Raw genomic sequence first — 18,173 nt, 5'->3', positions numbered from 1 at the left:
GGTTAGAATAGAACAATATACTTAATCTTCTTCTTGTTCTGTAAATATATTCTTATAGGTTAGAATAGAACAATGTACTTAATATTCGTCTTGTTCTGTATATATATTCTTATAGGTTAGATAAGAACAATCTACCTAATCTTCTTGTTCTTTATATCCGTTCTTATAGGTTAGAATAGAACAATATACTTAATCTTCTTGTTCTGTATATTCGTTTTTAAAGGTTAGAATAGAACAATGTACTTAATCTTCTTCTCCTTGTTCTGTATATCCGTTCTTTTAGGTTAGAATAGAACAATGTACTTAATATTCGTTTTGTTCTGTATATATATTCTTATAGGTTAGATAAGAACAATCTACCTAATCTTCTTGTTCTTTATATCCGTTCTCATAGGTTAGAATAGAACAATATACTTAATCTTCGTCTTGTTCTGTAAATATATTCTTATAGGTTAGATAAGAACAATCTAGCTAATCTTCTTGTTCTTTATATCCGTTCTTATAGGTTAGAATAAAACAATGTACTTAGTCATCGTCATGTTCTGTATACCCGTTCTTATAGGTTAGAATAGAACAGTATACTTAATCTTCGTCTTGTTCTGTATATATATTCTTATAGGTTAGATAAGAACAATCTACCTAATCTTCTTGTTCTTTATATCCGTTCTTATAGGTTAGAATAGAACAATGTACTTAATCATCGTCTTGTTCTGTATACCCGTTCTTATAGGTTAGAATAGAACAATATACTTAATCTTCATCTTGTTCTGTATATCCGTTCTTATAGGTTAGAGTAGAACAATATACTTTATCTTCTTGTTCTGTATATCCTTTCTGATAGGTTAGATAAGAACAATATCCTTAATCTTCATCAATGGCTGGGTATTGGTAACACATATACATCACCGTCATGATGATGTTATAAAACATCACCCTAAACTAAAAGTATCATTTTATTTTAAACATTCAATTTTTTAGATTAGAAACCACTTGAATTTCTGTAAGACATGGTGTACGCTGCGTACATTGTGAACTCAACACAGCTGATGCGTTACTTATGTCCCTTAATATTACTTAATATTTTACAATAAGAGTGGTTTCCAAATATTTTAAAGAAAGTATTTATTTTCTTTCAATTCTAGAAAATGAATATTAATATTTTTTAACTTAAAACATCGTATATACAATAAATTTAACAAATAAAAGTATTTTTGTAGATTAATGAGCATAATTCCGACAAATTACGCTTACAGTCCCTTTAAAGGTTTAAATATAGATAATTGTCAGAAAAAACAACAACAATGGAATACGTATTAAAACTACTACTCATTCAATGTAGAAATGACACAGAGATGTACTATGAGAGGGCATCTTGCTTTTATTTTCAGAATTAACTAAATGTTTCAATCTGACAAAAGTAAATAAATTTTAAGTGCTTGTTTGAATATATTTTTCTTCAAATAATGATTGCTGCAATATTCTTTACAAAACTCAAAATATTTTTTATCATGCGGAACATTTAATCTTTCGGAATTCTTATTTTTTTTAAGGTTTAAATTAAAGTTTTTTAATCCAAAAACGTAATGATCGGGATTGGAAAACTTGATTTTAAAGCGAAAATAAAAAAAAGAAAAAATGACAAGAAAAAATATATTTTCCGAAATTATAACATAAAACGGTTAGATATATAAATTTATTCAATTCCAGTTCCATAAATATTTGCGTTTTTTATGAAAATTCGCGAAATATAAAAGATAACCTTTTCTGCCGGTAAAAAAGTTACTTATTTGCCTCGGAACAAATAAGGAACTTTTATATCCATGATCATGAAATGCAGGTTTAAAATTCTCTTAAAATGTATATTTAGTAACCAATCTTTGAATTAAGGTCTCTCCAGTCCTAAGATGATAGAAGAGAATATTCAGCTTGGAACTAATGTGTCCGGAGCTAAAATTCCGCAGGGCCCTTTCCTAATCAGGTTAGATTTTTCCAAATCAGTTTAGATTTTTCCTAATCAGATTAAATTTTTCCTAATCAGGTTAGATTTTTCCTAATCAGGTTAAATTTTTCCTAATCAGATTAGATTTTTCCTAATGAGGTTAGATTTTTCCTAATCAGATGAGATTTTTCCTAATCAGGTTAGACTTTTCCTAATCAGATTAGATTTTCCTAATCAGGTTAGATTTTTCCCTATCATCAGGTTAGATTTTTCCTAATCAGGTTAGATTTTTCCTAATCAGATTAGATTTTTCCTAATCAGATTAGATTTTTCCTAATCAGGTTATAATTTTCCTAATCATCAGGTTAGATTTTTCTTAATCAGATTAGATTTTTCCTAATCAGGTTAGATTTTTCCTAATCAGATTAGATTTTTCTAATCAGGTTAGATTTTTCCTAATCAGGTTAGACTTTTCCTAACCAGGTTAGATTTTTCCTAATCAGGTTAGATTTTTCCTAATCAGGTTAGAATTTTCCTAACCAGGTTAGATTTTTCCTAATCAGGTTAGATTTTTCCTAATCAGGTTACATTTTTCCTAATCAGGTTAGATTTTTCCTAATCAGGTTAGAATTTTCCTGATCATCAGGTTAGATTTTTCCTAATCAGGTTAAATTTTTCCTAATCAGGTTACATTTTTCCTAATATTACAATATAACAAGGAAATTTTTTTTATCAAGTTAGATTTTTTTCAGGATTCTTTCCCCTCTGCCTTTTTTAAAGAATTTTTTTTGGTTTATTATTCTGGTAAATTTAAGTTAGTCAAGCTATTTATGATTATAATATAATGATGTGTATTGAGTATTTATGTTAAATAAACTGTTTACTAATAATCTAAAAAACCATAATTTACATATATTAAATTACAGATTATTACAATGAAAAAATTGTTTAAGAATTTTTATCAGCTTAAATATAGACGGACAGGTTTTTCAGCTTCTCTTATTATTGACATAATTGCATAATATCATGTTTGTTTCTTTTCAGCTTCTCATATTAATGACATAATTGAATAATATCATGTTTGTTTCTTTTCAGCTTCTCATATTAATGACATAATTGAATAATATCATGTTTGTTTCTTTTCAGCTTCTCATATTAATGACATAATTGCATAATATCATGTTTGTTTCTTTTCAGCTTCTCATATTATTGACATAAATGAATAATATCATGTTTGTTTCTGTTATTTTTCCTTCTCCTGTTCCAACTTGTTTTGCGAACAAACTTAGATCAAGATGTATCCCTTCCTTTGCACCCATTTAAGATAATACCATCTCAATTTTATATTTACTTAGCTTTGTTTCATACATCCACCCCTCCCATCCCCCCTTACAATGAAAAATAAAAAGATTAATACATAAAAAGTGTGTTCAACAATTTTTTAAAAGTTTCCAAAACAGATATTTTTTATTTCTTACCCTCTTTCTCTTAATGGGAGTGTTCGCTCACTCCCTTTAAAGAGTTGGAAATATGGCATGGAAATGTTTTTGCAGTTTTGGGGTGATCATACATCTGTTCAGATCAAGGTTGTATAATAAGGTTGATTACTCTCGGTGTGCTCCAATGTATGGAAAATGTCATCTCCTAAGATAGATAGAAAATAACTCATATGACGTCACTCTCGCCTCTATAATCAGTGACGTCATATGAGTTTTTACCTATATTAGGAGACGACATTTTCCGTATATTAGAGAGAATTGAGAGTAACCAACCTTATTATACAACCTTGATTTAGATCTATAACTAAGCAGATTTCATAATATATCTGTTTAGATCTATAACTGAGCAGATACAACCAGCAGGTTTAATAATATATCTGTTTAGATCTATAGCTGAGCAGATACAACCAGCAGGTTTAATAATATATCTGTTTATATCTATAGCTGAGCAGATACAACCAGCAGGTTTAATAATATATCTGTTTAGATCTCCTAGACTGAGCAGATACAACCAGCAGGTTTAATAATATATCTGTTTAGATCTCCTAGACTGAGCAGATACAACCAGCAGGTTTAATAATATATCTGTTTAGATCTCCTAGACTGAGCAGATACAACCAGCAGGTTTAATAATATATCTGTTTAGATCTCCTAGACTGAGCAGATACAACCAGCAGGTTTAATAATATATCTGTTTAGATTTCCTAGACTGAGCAGATACAACCAGCAGGTTTAATAATATATCTGTTTAGATCTCCTAGACTGAGCAGATACAACCAGCAGGTTTGGATGTCTCTCCGGGTTCTGATAGAGAACAAGGAGAAGGAAGCATTCAACAAGGAACAATGTTTTTAATTATTACATAAAATAGCACTTAGATGTATGTATGTATACAAAAATATCAATGAAGTGCCTATCGAATAAGAAAGTATTTCTGTGGGACTTGGTAAAGCTCCGGGTGGGGGGGGGGAATAGATATCTATATATATATTCGTTCATTTATTTCAATGTTTATTAAGACACAAGGAATAATTCAGATCTAGCATGACAGTCTCGGATTAGTGCTATATACCTGCAATAAAAGAAGGTTATGGTTTTGAGAGAACTACGTACTGCAGTCCTTCTGATACTGATACAGTTATAAACAGATTTAAACTACAAAAGTTTTGAGTCCATGCAGGCATTATTTTTATCAAATATTCGTTTGATCTGAGCAATATAGAGCCGGATATTTAAAAGAGTATCGTTGAACGGATCTACCGAGTTTCCTTTTTAATTTAAGAATACAAAAAAGAATGTAAAGATTCTTGAAAAAAACTGCATAAAATAATATTTCTTGACAAAAATATTCGAATCTACAAAACTGCCTGACTCAATTCATGAAACCTGAGATGGAATTTAAAGAATTTGATCCGCGGTTTAAATCCGCCAAAACCCGGTTTAAATTTAGCGCCGGCTTAAATCTTGAAACATTTGATACAATTTTAAGTGGAACCAACCATATTTAAACCACGGCTTAAATTTAAACCGCCGCTCAAATTCTTTAAATTCGGCCACTGCTTTCCGATACTGGGTTTCAATACGATGCTCTGTCTTAAGTTTCGGGCTCTGGGTTCTTCAGCTATTTGAATTAAGGTCCAAGAACCAAATCACCGTGCCCTTTAACATCTGTATTTTTTATATGAACCAATCATTTAATTGAGAGTTTGAGACATGAATTAATTGCTTGCATGATAAAGTGACACTGCAGTATTAATGGCTTGTTAAGAAATAATTTCATCTCCATCAAAGTTATTATGTTTTCAAGAATTTGGTCTAGCTAAAGATGTTCAATTGGTTCTTAGAATATGCCTCATTATATCATTTTTTGTTGTTAAAAAATAAATTATGGAAAATATCAACCTGATCTCTGTGCGTGGGTTTAATCACAAAATCTTGATTGGGGGGAAATTATATTTAAGGGATGCAGTATGATTAAATCCAGGGGCTGGCAATGTACGCTTTAATACATATAAAATGTAAGATGTAAATTGATAAATCAAAGAACTGTAATTATGCAAGGAAAAAAGAGTACATTTAAGCCGACTATGGATGCTTGAATAACCTTAATCTTGTGATATATGGACTTCATATAAGATCGTTTAAAGCTCTAAATTGAAAATTAAAAAAGAATGAATCATTCAGAAAAAATGTATTAGGCTAATATAAAAATGTTCTTGCAGAAAATACCAGGTTTTGCGAGTATTCTGTGCGTTTTTTGCCGTTATAGATTTGAAATTATCAAATATGATATGGAACGCTCTTTAGCTCAGTATTTAGGGTTCCCAATCGTGGCGTTTTCTTAGTTTTTTGGTGTTTTTTAGCGCTGCAGGGTAACATTTTGTTTCAAGGTTGCAACCTGGTGTTTTTCTAAACCAAGGATTTAGATTTTTCCCTAGATGTAATTTGGAGAATCCAGAGTCGACTGTAATGAATTCATTTTGTCCTATTTCATAGATTACTCGTATATGCAGATGCACGCTTAGTTCTATTCTTGCCAGATCCTTAATTAACTGATTATATAATTCATATCATTATATCTTCATAGTTGTAGGTCGTTATTGCAGTCTCATTATTTGTGGGTAACCCTGTATAACCCATGAATGTTAACAAAAATCACTTAAACTGGGATTAACTTTAAAAAGTTTAAAGCTTAAAAAAATTATTAATTGTAGAATTTTACTGTTCTTCTCTCGGTACGCGGACTCAGTGCTGTTTCCAAGGTAAGCGCCTATATGTCTCCCAAATTCTACGGATTCGGATTTTATTTTTAATTATTTTTTTTTTATTCAGAGATTTAAAGCAGGTGTTTTTATAAAAATGTATAAAGCAGATTTTTTAAATCCATTTTTTAATGTAAATGTACAGCAGGTGTTTACAATCTATTTGTATATATCCTTGCTAGCAGGTGTTTACAATCTATTTGTAATGTAAATGTACAGCAGGTGTTTACAATCTATTTCTAATGCATATGTACAGCAGGTGTTTACAATCTATTTCTAATGTAAATGTACAGCAGGTGTTTACAATCTATTTGTAATGTAAATGTACAGCAGGTGTTTACAATCTATTTGTAATGTAAATGTACAGCAGGTGTTTACAATATATTTTTAATGTAAATGTACAGCAGGTGTTTACAATCCATTTCTATTGCATATGTACAGCAGGTGTTTACAATCTATTTCTAATGTAAATTTACAGCAGGTGTTTACAATCTATTTCTAATGTAAATGTACAGCAGGTGTTTACAATCTATTTCTAATGTAAATGTACAGCAGGCAGAACCGGTTGGGAAGCTGTGGCACAATAGAACTCGTAATATTGAGTGTTCAGGTAACTGTAAATTAATGAGCAGTCTTTGAAAGTTTAAAGCTTATGAAAAGTAGTTTAAATAAAACGTTTAACTTCTCTAGGGTAGAAAATACTAAACAACTGAGAATAGATTAGAATAATTGAAAAGAAATGAGAAGAAATATGAATAATAGAGCGTGAGTGAAAATAGATGAGTAGAAATGAGTACTAAAGAGCAAAAATGAGACAAAAGAGCATATATGAGAAAATAAAAGAGTGAAAATGAAAATAATTGAGGAGAAATGAGAAGAAATGGCAGGAAATTAGAAGAAATGTAAAGAAATAACAAGAAATATAAAAATGAGAAGAAATGAGAAATAAATTATACGTCAATATCCTCTGTATATTAAAGTATATTTAAATGCTTATTTGCTGAGTCATATTCTAAAAGGTTGCAAGAATAGTTATGTAGAGAAAAACAATATAAATGTTTCATTATTAAATACAAAATTGTCATATTTGTTAGTAAAACTTTATAACTTTGTCCTAGAAGCACAGTGTAAGGACCTAATAGCTCTACATCTTGGATACCTGTCCTACAATATGTATCTTGTAAACATATCTTTGGCAGGTACACAATATAAAATATGTATCTTGTAATCATATCTTTGGCAGGTATACACTATACAATATGTATCTTGTAAATTTATCTTTGGAAAGTACACACTATACAATATGTATCTTGTAGACATATCTTTGGCAGGTTTAAACTATACAATATGTATATTGTAAACATATCTTTGGCAGGTACACACTATACAATATGTATCTTGTAAACATATCTTTGGCAGGTACACACTATATAATATGTATCTTGTAGACATATCTTTGGCAGGTATACACTATATAATATGTATCTTGTAGACATATCTTTGGCAGGTATACACTATACAATAACATATCTTTGGCAGGTATACACTATACAATATGTATTTTGTAAACCTATCTTGGGCATGTACACACACTATACAATATGTATCTTGTAAACATATCTTTGGCAGTCACACACTATGCAATATGTATCTTGTAAACATAGCTTTGGCAGGTATACACTATACAATATGTATCTAGTAAACATATCTTTGGCAGGTATACACTATACAATATGTGTCTAGTAAACATATCTTTGGCAGGTATACACTATACGATATGTATCTTGTAAACATATCTTTGGCGTACACACTATACAATATGTATCTTTTAAACATATCTTTGGCAGGTATACACTATACAATATGTATCTTGTAAACATATCTTTGGCAGGTATATACTATGCAATATGTATCTTGTAAACATATCATTGGCAGGTTTACAATATACAATATGTATTTTGTAAACATATCTTTGGCAGGTACACACTATACAATATGTATCTTGTAAATATATCTTTGGCAGGTACACAATATAAAATATATATCTTGTAAACATATCTTTGGCAGGTATACACTAAACAATACGTATCTTGTAAACATATCGTTAGCAGGTTCACAATATACAATATGTATCTTGTAAACATATCTTTGACAGGTTTACACTATACAATATGTATCTTGTAAACATATCTTTAGCAGGTTTACACTATACAATATGTAGACTGTAGAGTGTAACCCATAAAACTGTGGAATAGAAAGACGACTGTTAGACCCAATTCACTGAATAAGTTGATTTTTAAACTTCTGGTAAAACTATTTGCAAATACACATAATATTGCTTAACATTTGTCTTCATATCTGACTGTTCTATATAGGTCTTACATCATCTTCTAAGCATATCTCTGGTAGGTACAAACTGTAATGGCATATTTGCAACAATATGTATACAGGGTTACCCCACAAGGGATGAGATTTTGAAAACGACTCTTCTTACAATTCTGTTCACTGGAACTCAAAACTTGTTTTTTTCTTGTTGATTTATCGTTCGATTAATCATGTGCTACTGTTCAAGACTATAAACCAAATTCAACCATCAGATTGTTATATTTAATGTATCTTCGGCCGCCATTTATGTTTCTTCTTTGTTATCAACCCTGTATACTGAAAAGAATTTATTTTGTTTAGGATTAAAGCATATCCATGAAAGCTATAAAATCAAGGATATTCTCTTTATATGGAGTTCCATCAACCCAGCCTTCACACAGTTGGAGGTATTATTTATAACTACCATGATAAAAATAATACAATAATTTGAAGAATAATATCAAATCTATTAATATCTATATCAAAAAAGGTTTCAATATTTTTAAAAACAATTTTTAAGATAATAATTGATCCTAAAAACTTATACTTTAAGTTAACTTAGTAAGAAGAACCCATTTTAAAGTAATTTAAAAAAACAGAAATCATTATGTTGTAAACATTTTAATCCCTAGACCAAATGAATCCTAAGGAATTTGTCCACAACACTGCATACTCAGTTTAACTACCTTACATAGCCGGTCTGTCCCTTTAATGGGATTCCATCCTTTAAAATTAATCAGCAGTCTCTTCAATAAGAAATTGCTCTCACAATTATGAATCATGAATAAAGCTGTTAAAACATCTTAATTAAAAATTATGAGATAAAAAATTTCGAGGTTTATCTCTTAAGGAAAAAAAAGTTCCGAACTCACTTTCTGGTGAAAATTATTTTTTTAAGGTTTCGCGTCCGGGATTAAAGAATCCTGATAATGTTCGACCTCCTCCCCTGATATTATTCGACCTCCTCCCCTGATATTATTCAACCTCCTCCCCTGATATTATTCAACCTCCTCCCCTGATATTATTCAACCTCCTCCCCTGATATTATTCAACCTCCTCCCCTGATATTTCTCTACTTAAAATCCGTTTAATTTGAAAGATGAGTTTCTCTAAGTTAAAAAGAAATTGGGCCGTAAGGGCAGTGCTAGTGAATATCTTAATATTTAAACAAATTGTATTTAATGTTTTAAAGTACAGAGCGTCCCATATCATATTAGATCATCTCCAATACGCACATAATACTCGATCGAAAAATCTAGCATTTTCTGCAAAAAAAAAATTTCTAGTAGCCTTATTAAATTTTAAATATGATTCATTCTTCTTAAATTATCTGATTTGTCCTCCAAACTGTAATTTAGACCCATTGACGCGGTCTAATTTGATGTGAGACACCCTGTATAAATATAGGTTTGAACTTGAAGTATAAAATTTCTAAAACTATGAATATTTTTCAATGTCAGTCAGCAAACTGGGTTTTTCATAAAACTTAAAAAAACGCTGATAAACTTGTTTTTGCTAAATTTTTACAAATAAATGTTATGTTTTAAAGGGTTTTCGCCCCCTTCTTTTTAACAGTATGTGTATGAGTAAAAACAAGTGCTGCCTCCGTCTTATCTAAAACTGTGTTTAGGTCGTCTTTAGATTCTTCTTCCTGCTGCTGAGCTTCCTTGTATTCCTTGTGTTTGGATCACAAATCAAAAAATATCCCCTTAGAGTAAGTTTTTAATAACTTTTTCCCAAAAGATTGCTTATCGAAGACGACATTTACATTTATACTCACAGGGCCAAGACTGAGAGTGTAATAAACAACTCAATTTTTTTAAAATAAGCCAAAACGACTAGTTTTAATTTTAAAAAAATAATGAAAATTTTCTACAAAGGAAATCTCTGCTCAATTCGCTCGATACTAATCTATTGAATCCTACCAAAAATTCGTAGATTTGTATGTTTCTACTTTTATTGGCTCATTATATGTATAATCCATTATTACTATAGAACTGAAGTATGAAGCTGGATTTGTATACTGCTCCTTCTATATATTATCCATTATTACTATAGAACTGGAGTATGGAGCAAAGCTGGATTTGTATACTGCTCCTTCTATAATCCATTATTGCTAAAGAACTTGAGTATGGAGCAAAGCTGGATTTTTATACTGCTCCTTCTATATACTATCCATTATTACTGTAAATCTGGAGTATGGATCAAAGATGAATTTGTATAATGTTCCTTCTGTAATCCATTATTACTACAGAACTGGAGTATGGAGCAAAGCTGGATTTGTATGCCGCTCCTTCTATAATCCATTATTACTACAGAATTGGATTATGGAGCTAAGCTGGATTTTTATACTGCTCCTTTTATAATTCATTATTGCTATAGGACTGGAGTATGGAGCAAAAGCTGGATTTGTATACTGCTCCTTCTATAATCCATTATTGCTATAGAACTGGAGTATGGAGCAAAAGCTGGATTTGTATACTGCTCCTTCTATATATTATCCATTATTGCTATTGCACTGGATTATGGAGCAAAGATGGATTTTTATACTGCTTCTTCTATATTACTATAGAACTGGAGTATGGAGCAAAGCTGGATTTGTATACTGCCCCTTCTATAGACTATAATCCATTAATGCTAAAGAACTGGAGTATGGAGCAAAGATGGATTTGTATACTGCTCCTTCTATTATCCATTATTCCTGTAGAACTGGAATACGGAGCAAAGAGGAATTTGTATACTGCTGCTCCTTCTATAATCCATTATTACTAAAGAACTGGAGTATGGAGCAAAGATGGATTTGTATACTGTTCCTTCTATAATCCACTAAAGAACTGGAGTATGGAGCAAAGATGGATTTGTATACTGTTCCTTCTATAATCCATTATTGCTGTAGGACTGGAGTATGGAGCAAAGCTGGATTTGTATACTGCTCCTTCTATAGACTATAATCCATTATTAATATAGGACTGGAGTATGGAGCAAAGATGGATTTGTTTGCTGCTCCTTCTATTGGCTCTCTATAATAATCCCTTATTCCCGTTGACATTCACCTCACTGACCCTGCTGGTAAAATAAATAAAATAAATCTTGTAAAATATGAGAAACAGGAAGAACCAATTCATTGTTTTTAGTCTGGAATTCTTGACGCTATCTTCCAATCAACATTTCTCTTCTCTCTTCTACTATTCTGGCTTTGCGCTATTCATGGGCTTAGACAAACACACAGGTAGACAGATTAGACAGGCACACAGGTAGACAGATTAGACAGACATACAGGTAGACAAATTAAACGTAAGGAATAGACAAACACACAGGTATACAGATTAGACATATTAGACAGACGCACAGGTATACAGATTTGACACATTTGATATACCGATTAGACAGACAGACATGCATGAAAATTAGACAGATTAGACAACCACAGAGGTAGACAGATTAGACATATTAGAAAAATACACAGCTTAGACAACTATACAGATTAAACAGATACACAGGTAGACAGCTAAATAGATTGGAGAGATACAGAGTACACACAGAGGAACGTATTCGTATTTATTCTAGGAACCTCAAGTTCTACTTACCAAAACTAGTCCTTGTATTCACCATGTGGTTGGCAGCCCTTACCATGGAGGTCACACAGGAGGTCAATCAGGTTAAAGAAAATTCAATCTGGCTAGATAGAAGTCATTGAAGTTTTGATGTAGGTCGCTTATGTGTAATTGAGGTCAATTAGGGTGAGAGTAAGGTCAATAAGGGTAAAGGAGTAAAGTCAATAAGGGTGAGAGTAAGGTCAATAAGGGTGAGAGCAAAGCCAATAAGGGTGAGAGTAAGGTCAATTAGGGTGAGAGTAAGGTCAATAAGGGTGAGAGTAAGGTCAATAAGGGTAGGAGGCAGATCAATTAGGGTGAGAGGAAGGTCAATAAGGGTGAGAGTAAGGTCAATAAGGGTAGGAGGCAGATCAATTAGGGTGAGAGTAAGGTCAATAAGGGTGAGAGTAAGGTCAATAAGGGTAGGAGGCAGATCAATTAGGGTGAGAGGAAGGTCTTAGAAGGGTGAGAGTAAGGTCAATAAGGGTAAAAGGAAGGTCAATAAGGGTGAGAGTAAGGTCAATAAGGGTAAAAGGAAGGTCAATAAGGGTGAGAGGAAGGTCAAGAAGGGTAAGAGGAGGGTCAATAAGGGTGAGAGGAGGGTCAATCAGGGTGAGAGGAAGGTCAATAATAATAAGGTCATTACATGTAATTAACTAAGGTTCGTGATCCGACCTACAGCATTCATTACATGTTATTAATTAAGGTTTATGATCCGACCTACAGCAATCATTACATGTTATTAATTAAGGTTCATGATCTGACCTACAGCAATCATTACATGTAATTAACTAAGGTTCGTGATCCGACCTACAGCATTCATTACATGTTATTAATTTAGGTTCGTGATCCGACCTACAGCAATCCTTACATGTTGTTAATATAGGTTCGTGATCCGACCTACAGCAATCATTACATGTAATTAATTTAGGTTCGTGATCCGACCTACAGCAATCATTACATGTTATTAATTTAGTTTCATGATCCGACCTACACCAATCATTACATGTTATTAATTAAGGTTCATGATCCGACCTACAGCAATCATTACATGTTATTAATTCATGATCCGACCTACAGCAATCATTACATGTTATTAATTAAGGTTCATGATCCGACCTACAGCAATCATTACATGTTATTAATTAAGGTTCATGATCCGACCTACAGCAATCATTACATGTTATTAATTAAGGTTCATGATCCGACCTACAGCAATCATTACATGTTATTAATTAAGGTTCGTGATCCGACCTATAGCTACCAGATCAACTCCTCCCACTACACCAGGTTCCAGACCCTCTTCATCCTCCTCCTCTTCATCTACGTTCTCTACGCTATATTCCTTGTCGTTAAGGTTCGACACTTATTAAGATGGAAATCCTTCGTAATTTCAATATTTTATTTAAATGATCAGATTATCAGAAATACTACGATAAAAATAAAGATAATTAAATAATTAAAATGGAAATAATTTGTATTTTGAATGATATAATTAGATTATCTAAATAATCAGATAATCAGAGAAGTTCCATAGAAATAATTACAAAATAAAACGGATTCCAAGTATTCGTTAAATCTTTCAATTAGAAACGTCATGAAGTATAACTGATGATTCGCTTTAAATTAAAGTTCTTACTGTAAACTCTGACAAACCATATTATTACTGTAAACTCTGCTAAACCGAATACTCAAAGTTGAAAATATCAAAAGTTTTATACCATCAGGTTTCAAATTTTCAAAATTTCAGCTCCTTAAAAACATGAGAGACGTTTCTTATTTTGAAACTTTTAAGTTTTTACTCTGTACAATGATTTGTTTGCAATGATCAAATAATCATAAAGGAATTGAGTCTTTGCCACAAACATTGATTTTCTTATTCCTTCCTCGATATAATCTAATGTCATAGATGTAAGATATTTCAAACTTTGTCTTATTTCGGATTAAATGATCTAAGTTTTAAATATTAAAAAGTTTACACTATCAGGTTGCAAAGATATAGAGCTTATAACATTTGAGACTGTAACAAAGACTCAATATCTTTGAATGTTAAATGAATTTAAGAAATTTTAAGATTACTTTTTTTTTGTAATTTGCAGGCGTTTACTGAGCTTAGGTCCATGCAGTTTATTCAGACCCGGCTGAGGTTTATTACAGGGTTCATCGTGATCATCGTCACCTTGTCCACTGGCATCGTTTATACAAAGTTCGGAACAGGAATACTAGAGGTCAGTCACACCCTCGTAAAGCTACAACTAAGTTCATCTTCTCACTGTCGGCTAGGGACACTTTGAATTCGAACCGGACCGGCTCCTTGTACAGCCTTAGTGACGCGCGGCAATTACCGGCCCGACCCTATCCTATTCCGGCTCGATTTCAATTATGATGGGGCGGCCAGACTTTTTACAGTACCCGGCCTATCATAGGTATATTTGACCTAACCCACTTAATGTGTGCTCTCGAACTTTTCAGTCATATTTTAATATCTCATTTTATATCCTTCAAAAATACCGTAAGATACAGGGTGTCCCACATCATAATAGATCGCTAATCGGTCAAAATCATGATTTTCGGGACTAATCAGATAATTTAAGAAGAATGAATCATTTTGAAAAATTGAAAAAGGCTAATAAAAGAATTCTCTTGAGAAAAATGCTAGGTTTTTCGAGTATCATGGGTTTATTTTGGCGTTAAAACTTGGAGATAATCTAATATGATATAGGACGCTCTGTATTAAAAATGCATCATAATTAAATGATCCCAAATGACAATATACAATTACATCATCCGTTCCACCTTCAAACCATCTTGAATTATAATAAAAAAGCATCATTTTTACTTTCATATAAACATGCATCATAACATAAAGATATAGCATCATGCATCATTATAAAAGATGCATCAACAGTTACACTTTTATTTAATCATGCATCACAATATAAAGATATAGCATCATGCATCATTTTAAAAGATGCATCATCAGTTACACTTTAACTGAATCATGCATCATAATATAAAGATATAGCATCATGCATCATTTTAAAAGATGGGTCATCAGTTACACTTTAACTGAATCATACATCATAATATAAAGATATAATGCATCATTTTAAAAGATGCATCATCAGTTACACTTTAACTGAATCATGCATCATAATATAAAGATATAGCATCATGCATCATTTTAAAAGATGGGTCATCAGTTACACTTTAACTGAATCATACATCATAATATAAAGATATAGCATCATGCATCATTTTAAAAGATGCGTCATCAGTTACACTTTAACTGAATCATGCATCATAATATAAAGATATAGCATCATACATCATTATAAAAGATGCGTCATCAGTTACACTTTAACTGAATCATGCATGATTATATCAGTTACATCGGTTACATCTTCATTGCATCATGCATCTAACTAAGTTTATGTAAATATATTTTCTAATATTCTAGGACAACTTTATCTCTCGCATGTACACATCTCAGAACTCCATCATACAGTTCGTAGCGTCCTACGCCGTGCTCAACCTGTACGTGTACATGATGGCGTACATGTACAGTCCCTGCGGCCAAGCCATCCCCAGCAACAACATCATGATGGGGGAGAGTGATGAAGAGGTTCTCTACGGAGATTCGGAGGCCAGGAAACCTCTGAATAGTGCGATAGAGGACGAGGACAGTGATTAAACTGACAATTCAGCGGAGTATACAAGGGGACCTGGGGGTATACCTCCTAGAATTTAATCTTAAAGGGACTATTTAAGGGGACCTGGGGTATACCTCTTAGCATTTAAACTTAAAAGGACTATTCAAGGGGACTTGGGTGTAAACTGTATACCTCCAAGAATTTAATCTTAAAGGGACTATTCAAGGGGACCTGGGGGTATAACTTCTAGAATTTAATCTTAAAGGGAGTATACAAGGGGACCTGGGGGGTATACCTCCTAGAATTTAATCTTAAAGGAAGTATACAAGTATACTTTTATCTCAAGTCGTGTTTATGTACTGTTATAATCTGTAAAAGATAATTATTCAGAAACCCGGCCCATCCTCGTTTACTAAAAACTTAAAATCAACAACATAATATGTCTGTATTCCTGCAAATCCTGAGATGTGCTGTATTCCTGTAAACTCTGATATGTCTGTATTCCTGTAAACCCTGATATGTCTGTATTCCTGTAAACCCTGAGATGTCTGTATTGCTGTAAACCCTGATATTCTGTATTCCTGTAAACCCTGAGATGTCTGTATTCCTGTAAACCCTGAGATGTATGTATTCCTGTAAACACTGAGATGTATGTATTCCTGTAAACCCTGATATGTCTGTATTCCTGTAAACCCTGATATGTCTGTATTCCTGGAAAACCTGAGATATAAGTATTCTTGTGAACCCTGATATTTCTGTTTTCCTGTAAACCCTGAGATGTCTGTATTCCTGTAAACCCTGAGATGTCTGTATTCCTGTAAACCCTGAGATGTCTTTATTCCTGTAAACCCTGAGATGTCTGTATTCCTGTAAACCCTGAGATGTCTGTATTCCTGTAAACCCTGAGATGTCTGTATTCCTGAAAACCCTGAGATGTATGTATTCCTGTAAACCCTGAGATGTATGTATTCCTGTAAACCATGAGATGTCTGTATTCATGTAAACCCTGAGATGTATGTATTCCTGTAAACCCTGATATGTATGTATTCTTGTAAACCATGAGATGTCTGTATTCCTGTAAACCTTGAGACGTATATGTAATATGTATATCTCTGTAATTTGTGACGTGCATATAAATAGAATTAGAAGAAACATACGTGCATTTCTCTATGTATGTATGCATGAATGTATGTATTTATGTATGTATGTAATACATGTATATAGTACAGATCTAAGGTTTATTTATATACTGAACTGAACAGTAAAAACCACAAATGTATTAATTGTATTTAATGTTCTGTAACGCCAAAATATTACTCATTTATGGACTCATTAATGAATAAAATGTTATTATAATTTAAAGCGATCTGAAGGTTGAATTTGGGTGCCTTAAATACAGTCTTAATTTACCCAACGATTTGGAAAATAAAGAAATAAAGGATTTATCAAAAACCCAAAGTTTTATTAACTATTTACTGTACTGCAACTCCAAATACGTTTTTTTATTGACAACAGAGGGCGAAATTTTTGAACCTTATATCTGTGCCTTCAGCGCTCAGTCGTTTAAATTCCTCTTTGGCGATTTATTGTGGATTTATCCTTAACTATGATACTTTGATACTTTGTATAAGATTAAGTCTCACTCTTAAGTGTCTTCATTAATTCCCAGATATAAAATTTGTAAAATTTGAATTTAATGCTTGTGCTTAGAATATTAAATTAAGTCTCGCTGAGGCTTAGCGCAATTCCAACTAAAAGTTTTGCCCTCAAAATATCCAGTAATATTAAAAATGGCATACAATTAACATACAACCATCGTTAAAAAATCTAATTATTAATTTCCGATTTGATTTACCTTATACAAGATTAATAATAAAACTAATCAAAATCGTTACAATTCGGAAAGTTCTATAAAATGTTTGCAGATTATTTTTAGAAAAATACTTTATCCGTGTTAAGGTTTTTTTTTGAGAATGTTGGAAATGTCCAAAACTGTTATTTTTATTTGAAAAAGACAATTCAATCTGCGCATCAGTTTATGTAAAATGTATAAAAAAATTGTAAAACCAAGTAAAAAAAATATATGTTTCATTGTAATTAAACGTCACTGACCTGGAAACAGTATCATTGTACCAAAGTATTTTTTTTAAATGCCGGAACAATCCCTAAAAGTAAAACAAAAATCAACATTTGTTTGCGGTTTCAGAATTTAACCTTATAGGAGACGTAAAACAGTTTCTGTGAAGGGGGGGGGGGATTTTAACCCAACCTTATCCCGCCCCTGTTTTTATGTAACCCAAACCTTTCTATTTGAAGAAATAAGCATTGGATGATTGATAAATCGAAAAAGTAGTAATTGAAAA

At 32.0% G+C, this 18,173-nt stretch overlaps 1 protein-coding gene across 1 annotated transcript; it reads left to right on the top strand.

The window, feature by feature from the left end:
- Positions 1-766: 766 nt before the first annotated feature.
- Positions 767-16,964, top strand: LOC111707192 (transmembrane protein 181). The gene is made up of 14 exons (XM_023480247.1): positions 767-787; positions 1,888-1,978; positions 4,191-4,278; positions 6,153-6,200; positions 6,756-6,810; positions 7,319-7,399; positions 8,886-8,971; positions 10,195-10,278; positions 11,532-11,633; positions 11,699-11,793; positions 12,132-12,222; positions 13,398-13,514; positions 14,257-14,385; positions 15,618-16,964. Exons 2-14 carry the CDS (start codon positions 1,905-1,907, stop codon positions 15,849-15,851), a joined length of 1,284 nt encoding a protein of 427 aa, XP_023336015.1. The 5' UTR covers positions 767-787; positions 1,888-1,904; the 3' UTR covers positions 15,852-16,964.
- Positions 16,965-18,173: the final 1,209 nt, after the last annotated feature.

Source organism: Eurytemora carolleeae, unplaced genomic scaffold (assembly GCF_000591075.1).
Source record: "Eurytemora carolleeae unplaced genomic scaffold, Eaff_2.0 scaffold636, whole genome shotgun sequence".
NCBI classification, from domain to species: domain Eukaryota; kingdom Metazoa; phylum Arthropoda; class Copepoda; order Calanoida; family Temoridae; genus Eurytemora; species Eurytemora carolleeae.
This window is presented reverse-complemented; position numbering and strand designations above follow the sequence as displayed.